Source organism: Natrix helvetica (assembly GCF_964273705.1).
Source record: "Natrix helvetica genome assembly, chromosome: 2".
Lineage (NCBI taxonomy): Eukaryota > Metazoa > Chordata > Lepidosauria > Squamata > Natricidae > Natrix > Natrix helvetica.
The window spans coordinates 175,864,127-175,875,265 of NC_138552.1; the positions used below are offsets into that span (position 1 = coordinate 175,864,127).

An 11,139-nucleotide genomic window follows, 5' to 3' on the forward strand; every position below is an offset into this window, starting at 1 on the left:
TCCTTTTACCTATTTGTATATTTAAGTATACCCATATTTTGTATTTATACTGTTTTAATATGACTGTACACCGTCCCGAGTCCTGTTTAGGAAACGGTGCGGTTTATAAATTAAAGTTTATTATTATTATTATTAAATATAACTGAATGAAATTTTGGTGGTATCAACCCAACCATATGAACTTTGAATTCAGTGCACTCTGTTTAAATGAATGAATAATAAAGGTAAGCAAGACTGCACTGTACTACTGTAGATAGCTAAATAACCTGGTTCTTCTAATGCTCCTTCAAATGGTTATTTAGCCAAGGATATAAAATCCAGATGACTATTAGATAGCAGCAAAGAGATGCAAAAAACTTACTATTGGCTATCACAGTGATGGCGAACCTATGGCACACGTGCCACAGGTGGCACGCGGAGCCATTTGTCAGGGCACGCAAGGCGCTGGCCAGCTGAGTTCACTGTTTTTAAAAGCCATTTTTTCGCCCTCCCCAGGCTCCAGAGGCTTTATAGGAGCCTGGGGAGGGCGAAAAGAGCGTCCCCCGCCCCCCCGGAGGCTTCAGGGACCGTCCGGAGGCTTCCCTGAATGCGTAAAATGACCCTCCGAGCAAACCGGAAATGACTTCCGGTTTGCTTGGAGGGTCATTTTAAGCGTTCCGAAGGCTTCAGGGACCGTCCGGACAGTCCCTGAAGGCTTCGGAGTGCTCAAAACGACCCTCCGAGCAAACCGGAAGTCACTTCCGGTTTGCTCGAAGGGTCGTTTTGAGTGCTCCGAAGGTGTCAGGGAAGCCTCCGGACGGTCCCTGAAGCCTTCAGAACGCTTAAAATGACCCTCCAAGCAAACCGGAAGTGATTTCCGGTTTGCTCCGAGGGTCATTTTAAGCGTTCAGAAGGCTTCAGGGAAGCCTCCAGATGGTCCCTGAAGCCTCCGGAGGGCCTCCGGGGGGCGGAGGAGGCTCTTTTCGCCCTCTCGAGGCTCCTATAAAGCCTCTGGATCCTGGGGAGGGTGAAAAAAGCATGTAAAAATGGGGGGGGTCGTGGGGGTCGCGCCTGTTGTGCGCGCATGCGCACTGGGGGGTCACGCATTGCATTATGGATGCGGCACGCCCGCACACGACCCCCCTGCGCTCCCCCCACTTGTGGCACGCGAGCCAAAAAAGGTTCGCTATCACTGGGCTATCATATATCACAGTGTTTCTCAATTTCAGCAATTTTAAGATGTGTGGACTTTAACTCAAATAATTCTCCAGCCAGCAGATCTAGCAATTGGCTGGATCTTCAAAGCCCAAATCTGCTGGCCCTCTTAGTGTGTAGATAGTTAGGCATTAACAGTTCTTCAGGAAAAGATACTGACTTGCCTCACTCCCAAACTACAGAACACATTGGTAAACAGGTATTGTTGCTAATCTTGCTAAATATCTGATCCTTGGGCTGATTTGATATTGGAACTGTAAAACTATACTATGTACTAAATGAAATTACATTGTTCATTTACTGTATGTGTGTATCTATACAGGTAGCCCTAACATACAATTCACTTAGTGACTGTTCAAAGTTACAACAGTAAAAAAATGACTTATGGCCATTTTTCACACTTACAACCATTGCAGCATCCCCATGGTCATGTGATCAAAATTCAGATGCTTGGCAACAGATTCATATTTATGAGCTTGTAGTGATCCAGGATCATGTGATCATCTTTTTTTATATAGAAGTTTTTTTTATTTTTTATTTTCAAAACAAACACAACACATAAAATCTCCCTTCTTTACATACTGTAGAAAGTGTATCAGTTGGTTACAAAAGACTTTCATGCATCTCTTCCACAATCATCAAGCATAATTCATATTAACTCAAATGTTTTAACTCAGATATTTATACATGTTACCATCATCATACCTCCATTTTCATTTGACTATAATTGTTTAAACATCTTTCATCATAAAATATACCAAGATTTAATACATAACCACATACTGGCATTTCATTTGCGATTTCTAAAATCCTCCAATGACACTAAATCCTTATGTCCTATTCTAGCTAAACATCCATAATATTTAATAACGAAGTTTTCTGTCCTTCTTTCCAAATCACTGTTTACAATTTACATCCCATTTCCTTATGTTGTACCCATACATATATATACGTTATTATCATTATCCTTCCTTTATTTGACTATATCCTGTATCATATCATTTCCCCCCCTAATAATCAAGACTTAACTGAATCTAACTTAATTCTATTTTTATTAATCTATATATAATCCAAAAGAATTTCTAATCTTCCTTTCGTTGATACCATTCAATATTCATATCGTTATTACTTATCATAACACTACACATTGTATACATTATTATCATTATCAATTATTTATTTAACTATATCTATTATCACTAAATTTTGCTAAGTTTAGCTAGTTTTAAATTATACCATGTTTCTTGGTGAAGCTGCACGCGGAACAGGCGCTCGCGCAACCCCCTTCTCCAGCCGGGCAGAACTCCATGCACTGACCTAGGGGATATCCCGAATGTGCCAAGCCGCGGGAGCTGGGGGGCGGGCAGAGCACCACATGGCTTGGCACCTTAGGGATACCCACTAGGTCAGTGCATGGAGCTCTGCCCAGCTGGAGAGGGGATTTGCTTGGGGGCTGCTTGTGAGCATGGTTACCTCATGGCTGCTTCGCTTCTGAGGCTGTGCCCGGCTCTTCGGGAGCCAGTTCACAAGGGAGCAGCCGCCCGGCAACTCTCCCCTCTGGCCAGACAGAACACCACTCCCCAACCTAGCGGTATCCCGAAGGCGACAAGCAACGTGAATACTGCCCCCCCCCCGGCTCCTGCGACTTGGCGCTTTCGGGATAATGCTAGGTCAGTGAGCGGTGCTCTGCCTGGCTGGAGGGGGGGGGGGTTGTCCAGGGGGTTTATTTTCGGGGATGGGCTTATATTTTTGCCCACGCGAAAAATGTGGCAAGGCTTTAGTTTCGGGACAGGTTGTATTTTCGGGAAAACATGGTACTCTTCCTCAACCTGTATCTTTCCAGTAGCAAAACAGCCTCATACTTTCTGCCATTTGTGGTGTCAGTCTTCTAATCATCTCCTTAATCAACTTTGTATGGACTCCTCTTAGCAACTCTTTGCTTATAGAATATCTCATGTAATTTCGATGCCCTTCTTCTGTTTCCTTAATCAGCTTATCTTTGATTGTCGGTAGTGTTATCAATGATATCGCTAATAAAATTTCTCTCTTTAAATCCATAAATTCTTTTGTTTTCCCTTCTTCTGTATCTTGCCATCTGGGATAGATTTTCCCTCCATTTAATTCCCCTTTCAGTATTCCACTCTTTCCCTTTTCAGAGGCAAACCTATCACCATAAATGTCAGCAATTTTAATTTCTTTATATTTATTTTCCTCTTCGATTTTTAGGATTTTAACCGTCACTTTTCCATTTGATTAGCATCTTCAACTTCTTCATCATATTTTGCTGTTAGATGCACTAAAACTTCCAACTTCTTCTCTATCTTCTCACATGTATCTGATAATTTCTGTAATTCTGAGAGTATCTTTTGCAGACTTAAAACTTCTTTCTGCTGTTGAAATTGTGCCATTATTTCCAGCTAACAAACACTGCTGCTCTATCTTAGAAGGTTTTAACAGAATTAAGCATCACAATAACATTTCATCTTTTCTTCAAAGGAACATCTGTGTGCTTTTCTTTTTATCTTTTTATCTCTCTATAAACAAGCTGTGAGACCTTGAAGTGCCAAGTTTTGTTTCCAATACACAAACCTCTAGCCTGCGAGTAGCAGTTTTACATGTATTTTTGTTTCTTTTTGTATCTTTTTTGTATTTCAAGTTAAAAAAATGTCCAATTCTTAAATGAGTTAGAAAAACACCCACAGTAATGAAAGAGGAGAATTTTAGTCCATAGATTACAGAGAATAGTAAAAGAAAAAAAATAGAAGGAAATTTAATCCATTTGTTTTAAAAGCCTTGCATAAATTCCATCCGTGAAGATAGCATTTAAAAAGTAAGATAACCCACTGTCCAAAACCAGTCCAAATTTAATTCCGCCGCTTATTTCTTCTGTTCTCCAATTTAAATTAACTTTAAGTTTTTTATTATAGGCAGTCACTTTTAAAACAGTAAAAAAATCCTCACCAGCTGGAAACACTTTCTCTTTCCATATCCTTCCATTTTGGAGCCGCCCCAACTTCATCAGCCAAATGGCTGGATTTTTTGTCACCGGCTTGAAGAACTTATCTTCGATCAATCAGGGACTTTGCGATGTCCCTGAGATCAGCAAGATGTATTCTTCCTGTTCACTGTCTCTGTGGGATGGTTTAGGTCCATTTGGACCACCCAGTGGTAAAAGTATCGACTGCGATCTCAGAGCATTGGAGGAGACTTCAAGGAGGAGACTTTGGCAAGGAGGGGCTCCTCCCCTCATCATGTGATCATCTTGTGACCTTCTCACAAGCAAAGTCAACGGGAAAGCCAGATTCATTTAACAACTGTGTTACTAACTTAACTGATTCATTTAACAACTGTGGCAAGAAAGGTCATAAAATGGGGCAAAATTCACTTAACTGTCTCAGTAACAGAAATTTTAGACTCAATTGTGGATCATAAGTTAAGGACTGCCTGTATATCACAATTCTCCAAATGTCTGCTCCACTAAAATATGGTCAAAACCTCTGAAGTTTGGGAACAGGATTTGTACTACATATTTAAAAAATGGCATTTTCCAAACTTTTAAAATTGCGCACAAAGTTCTAAAATGAGTTATTTACAATGAGTCATCTCCAAGAATATGTGCATTATCTATAAAACTCAAGAGAAACCTTAGTTTGCAGCACCATATCTGCATGCCATTGGGAGAAAAACAGATTTAAACAGTGTAAATCAATACATAACTGTTTTCATCCAACCAATTTTACTGTTAAAATAGTAGGAAAAGGAAGGGCTTATGGAGCCCAATTCCCTGTGAAATAACATTGCCTTATGCACGCATTGATTAACAGCTTGATAGCAGATTAAAAACAGATTAACCAGAGTCAACCATCTGGGCATTTCTGATGCCACTTACAAGGCCATCTTCAAGTTGTCTTTTTCCTCCTCCTTCCTTGCACAATCTTCCATGTTCCCACAGAAGAAATCTTTGGGAAAGTTACTTCAAGTTAGGGTAACCCTAAATCTTAGTCTACATAGTAGCGTGCTCTATTTGAGCAGCAATTAGAGGAGAGTCTTGCATTTTGACAGCCTGTCCTTTAGGCTTGATCTGTCTACTCAACTCCACAGAAGTCCAAGTTGAAGAGCCACAAGAAAAGAGGGTAAAACAATTAAATCTGCCCTCAATTACACCAAAACAATATAGTAATCGTTTGCTCACACACTGCCTAGTGAGCAATATTCGTGTTTCTGTTTAAATTACATCTAGTACTTATCATGCAAATGTTATTCAATTTCTCTCTTTTTTTCTTTTTTTGGGGGGTGTCAGTGCATGGAGAAACAAAGCACGCACAGATACAGGTAGTCCTCAACTTACAACCACAATTGAGGCCAATATTTATGTTGCTAAGTGAGAAATTTGTTAAGTGAGTTTTGCCCCATTTTACAACTTTTTTTTGCCACATTTGTTAAGTGAATCATCACAATTGTTAAATTAGTAACTCGGTTGTTAAATGAATCTGGTTTCCTCACTGACTTAGCTTGTCAGAAAGTTGCAAAAGGTGAACACAGGATCCTGGGACACTGCAACCATCGTAAATGCGAGTCGGTTGTCAAAACATCCAAATGTAAATCACATGACCATGGGGATGTTGCAACGGTCCTGTAGAAAATGGTCACAACTCACTTTTTTCAGTAAACTGTTGTAAGTCAAGGACTACCTGTACTCTACTTTCAACCAGTTACTTAGCGACTATTGTAAACTACAACAGAGCTCACCAGGGCTACCTGGCGATTTGAAATTCCAAAGGCAAATTCTTTTTGTCTTTTTGTACTGTCCATGTGGTTTTCATGGCAAAGATACTGGAGTGGGTTGCCATTTCCTTCTCCAGTGGATCACATTTTGTCAGAGCTCTCTGCTATGACCTGTCTATCTTGAGTAGTCTGCACGGCATAGCTCATAGCTTCATTGACCTACGCAAGCCCCTTCGCCAGAACAAGGCAGTAATCCAAGTGGGGTGGAGTCTGGGCAACTGAATGGAGCTAGCTGAATGTTTTAATGGCCAGATGACCTTCCTGTTGCCAATGCGGAGTTTTGTTCAGAAGATATATTCTCATTATGCCCAGAGAGAGAAATATCTGCCTCTATCTAGGATTGAACTCCCAGCCTCCTGATTGTGAGGTGAGAGCTTCACCTCTAGGCCACTGCACCACTAAGAATGCTTAGAAACGTGCTAATTAAACTACATCACATATGTGCTATAAGTAAGGCCAACTAACATCAACGTACATAGATTGCTCTACGAGTAGACAGGAAAAGCCTGAGAAATTTGCCTTCTCTGCCCAACTGAAATGAGAAAAACTGCACCTGAAGGACCACTTGGCTCATTTTATATATTTTACTAATACATTCTGCATGATATTATGGATAGAATACTAAATATTTATCTAGGAATCCTTGGTGCTCTCTAAAATCGGCTGTTTGCAGATTTTTTTTATCCAACTAGGTAACATCTTCAGCCAGTGCTAAAAAAAGAGTGGGCTTTACTCTCTTTACATAACATGTCCTATCAGTATTGAAGTTGTTGTTTTCCCCTGGTTAGTTCCTTGATTAGGCTGTTGTTTGCTGTTTGCTTGTCTGAGTTGGTAATTCCTTCATTAGGAATTGTTTGCTGCTTGATTGTCTATTTCAATCCTGGTGTTAAATCCTGTTTATCTGAATGCTGACTGCTGGCAAAGAAGTGTTCTGGTCGTTTATTGTCTCTTTTGAATGGTCTGTAAATGATGCTTATGCCTATGTATATATCAATGGTTGATTTGTTGGGAGTGTCAAGCTGAATTTCCTAGCATGGTCTAAGATGCTCACAGTTTTCCCAGTTGAAAGTACGGTTAAAGTCTGTCCATATCTTGTGAAATTAAGGAGTGCTTTATCTAGTCTTCTCATTGCTAGTTGGTGTTCATGGATGTGCTCTGCTAATCTTTTGCCTGCCTGTCTACATAGTGGCTGTTGGAATCTTTACACTGTATGTTGTAGATGATGCCCTTTTTTTTTCTTTTTGAGCTACTCAGTCTTTAGGTTTACATAAGATGTTTTGGAAGGCTTTAGTTAGTTTGCAGGCTAACCATGCACAGCCAAATCCCATATATCTCACCCATTTGTTTTATTAATAATCCAGTATTACAGTCACACAAAAGGGTTTCGTTGTTAGCGTTCTGTCCCTTCTCCAGCATTTGTCCCCATTTTACAGTATACTTGTATTTGCTTCCATGTTAACCTTCATATCATATTTTCCTGAGAAAATGCTATCCATTGGACGTTTTCAGCAACCGATTATCTAGTTCAGCATTCACTCCGGAAAACCGTCTTGTGCAAATCTGGTACATCTTTTTTTCTCCACTGAAACTTTACTACTCTTTTACCAAGTCTTAACCTTTCCCCCAAATCCTAATCTTGAGCTGTACACCCAACAGCAGATAAACTCCAAGCCTATATAACCTCTGCAATCCTGACTGGCATGGAACAGCAACAAGATCTTGGGGAAGATTTGGAAAAGCTTAAAAGATGAAAAAGTAGGAAAGGGAAGAAAAATATTATGGTTTTGCTAAATAAACCTGGCTTGCACACCTGGGCTAGCCAAGTAGGCTGAAAATAAGCAATTCTCACTGGACAGCAGAAGTCAAAACCAAGATGTATTCAGGGTTTGGCAACTATTTTAGGCTATTTTTCCCCTATATAGACATGCTATTTTGACATGAAATCTGATAAATTTAAAGATCTTTCTTGCTATCCCACATCTGTTTTTCATCACTAATACTCAATTCATTTGCAAATAAATAACAGAACAGCTGCAAATTTATTTAGTAATAAAACTTAGTGATCTAAACATTATTTCTCTCCAACTAAACATGTTCAAATTGCAATTTCTTAAACTGCTGCAATTCGTTAGATAAATATTTTCTCTCTCTCCAAACTTTGGCCCAACAGTCCTCAGTGCAAGATTCTAACTGGAATCCCAGATGAAGATTGTGCTAAATACAGGGTTTAGCATCTCTCCAGAAGCTGCCTTCTCTATTAAATACTATGAAAATACGACTTGCTACCTAACAGTGTGACGGCATAAAAACAATTCAGGATTTCCTACGAAAGCATTGTGTGCTTTCAGACTGCTTTGAACAGAGCGAGTGTTTCAGCAACAACCTGGTTTGTGGTCGAACTCCACCTGACTCCCAAAGCCAAGAATGAAAACCACGTGGATTTCAGAGGCATTCTTAACGCTAGTCGGGAAAAGAAATCTTGGAAATAATACACATTTATAGTTACTGTACTTGTACTCTTAGTACAATGCGCGCTCTTTACAAACTTCTTATGCAGGAACGTGTAATAAAACTCGCAAAAACTACCCCTCTCCGCAAACACGTACAAGTAAAGGGAAACCAAAGGAAAAGGAATAAATGGATTTAACCGTAAGGCTCTCCTTACTTTATTTTTTGCACCTGCGCTTCTGCCGTCCATCTCCCTTTTTTGTGCTTCCTACTTTCTCCGAGAAGGACCCCGCAAAAGATCAGCAATATGAGCTTTGCAAAATACAGCATACTTTGGGAATCAGCTCTCCCTGTGCCTTCCGTCCAGCCGCCTCCTGACGGGTAAAATGCACTCCGGTTTAAACATCGAACTATCGGCATCTCTCAAGCGTTGCATTTGTCCGAGCGACCATTCTTATTAGAAAAGCTGCTTTTTTTCTCCTCCAGATTTTAAACCAGCTTCCTAAACCGTCATCCATTCCTCCCCTCCTTGCTCGCCCATTAGCCGTCCCTCGGGAAAGAAAGTAATCCTAGCTGGCCGCGTTTCCACTGAGTTCTGCATGGGTGGCCAACAGCCAATGGAAACGCGAGATGCGATGCCATGCGCCAGGCTTTGGGCCAATCAGGGGACTTCGGGGACAGGAACGCCCTTCTCTCCGGCCTCTCTTCTCTTTTTTTAAAAATTATCATAATCGTTATTATTATTAAGGGTTGCTGTTTGTTCACTATGTTTCTGCATTGCTGCCTAAGGAGAGCGAGGTGTTTCGGACCTGAGGTGGGGGAGGGGCGGTTGAAATAGCTGCTCAGTGGGAATTTGGAAATTGGTCATTTCTTTCTAACTCTTTATGTCTGTTTCCTCTTTTTCTCCCTTTAGTTTTACAGCCGGCTGGAAACTCCACTGTTACCTTCATTCTCTCTGTTTTGTGTCAGTCAGTATCTGCACCCTGTGGCTAAATCTACGTGAAAAGCCATGGTTTGTTTGCTCCAACCATTGTTTAAAGTTATCGTAGTTTAAATTGCAAGTCAAGACATTAAGGCATAAGCCATAGTTTACGAATCAGTGGTATGTGAAAATTGTGTTTGGCTTAAGAGAGGGTTTCGAGTGCATTGTTGGTCAAGATTTTAAGAAAAGTACTGAATTGGTAAAGGCGTTGGATACTTTGTCCGCATCCAATCAAGTTTTTTTCCTTGTGTAGTAGAATAGTGGGATTACTTGGTGTCCTACTTTTCTTTTTTCAGTATATCGTTTTTATTAAAGCGTTTTAAGAAGATAAAAAAGTAATCCAAACTAACAAGTAAGGAAGAAAAAAGCAAAATCAAAAAGTAAAAAAAAAATCCTTGAAGAGAATAGGAAATTATAAAATACTTCCATTATTTTTCATAGCAGCTATAAGTACTGATATTTTTAACCTTGTCTTAAAGTTACATCATATTACTCTTTTTTTCTGTCTAATCTCAAAATCATATTTTTTTTTCATTTTTATGTAAAAAGTATGGAAGGCTTCCAGTTACCAATAAATGTATATATTTTCTAAATGTATATATTTTATTAACTTCCATAGTGGGTAATGTTGACTCTTTCTATCTGCATATTGTAAACTTGCCTCAGTACTCTTCTATTGAAATAATCTTGCATAACCTTTTTTCTAATCTTTTATCTATTCACCCTAAAATGAAAAATTTTGGAGTCCATTGAGTATTGGTCTTTAAAATCCTCTAAATCAAAGTATGTATCTGAATACAAACTTTCAAAGCTTTATTACATGTCCACCAAACATTTTTTTAAAAGCTAAAAGAATTTGGATTCAAATGCATACTTTGATTTAGAAGATTTTAAAGATCAATACTCAATGGAATCCAGAATGTCTATTTTAAATGCCACCAAAGTGATTAAGACACCGGGCTTGATGGTTGGAAAGCCAGCAAGCCAGATTTGAGAGTGGAGCCCAGCACGACAGGGTGAGCGACTTTCCTTGCCCCCGAGCACTTGCCAATTTAGCAGTTTGAAAGCATGCAAATACCAATAGATACCATTTTGGTGGGAAGGTAATAGCGCTCCATGATGTCTTGCTGGCTACATGATGTGGAAATGTCTTCAGAGAGCACTGGCTCAATGGCCTTGAAATGGAGATGAATATAGAATATAGAATAGCAGAGTTGGAAGGGACCATGGAAGTCTTCTAGTACAACTCCCTCTTCTTAAAAACGTCCAGTTTTGGAGCATTTACAACTTCTGAAGGCAAGTTGTTACACTGATTGTTCTAACTGTCAGGAAATTCCTCCTCAGTTCTAAGTTGCTTCGCTTCTTGATTAGTTTCCACTCAGTGCTTCTTGTCCTATCCTCAGGTGCTTTGGAGAATAGCTTGACTCCCTCTTCTTTGGGGCAACCCCTGAGATATTGGAACACTGCTATCATGTCTCCCCTGTTCCTTCTTTTCACCAGACTAGACATTGTTCCTACAACCGTTTGTCATATGTTTAGCCTCCAGTCCCCTAATCATCTTTGTTGCTCTTCTGTGCACTCTTTCTAGAGCACCATTCCCTATAGTCAGCAATGACTGGCTGAGTAAAATCCACAGGGACTCCTTTACCTTTTTACTACCAAATATAATAAATTTCTCATGTTCATATTTCCAATATACATTTGAAGTGCTTTTCTACATTCTAAATAAC

General features: G+C 39.8%; 1 protein-coding gene across 2 annotated transcripts in view; it reads right to left on the minus strand.

Moving 5' to 3' along the window:
• LOC309387618 (gamma-aminobutyric acid receptor subunit rho-2-like) overlaps nucleotides 1-9,059 on the minus strand; it is a 33,915-nt gene extending 24,856 nt beyond the window's left edge. The window contains exon 1 of one of the 2 annotated variants that reach the window (XM_081944266.1): nucleotides 8,645-9,059. In XM_081944266.1, coding sequence (XP_081800392.1) covers nucleotides 8,645-8,847 — 203 coding nt within the window. In that variant the 5' untranslated portion in view covers nucleotides 8,848-9,059. The remainder of the gene's footprint in view (nucleotides 1-8,644) is intronic. The other variant, XM_081944267.1, reaches the window with a different exon arrangement.
• Between the last annotated feature and the right edge of the window lie 2,080 nt (nucleotides 9,060-11,139).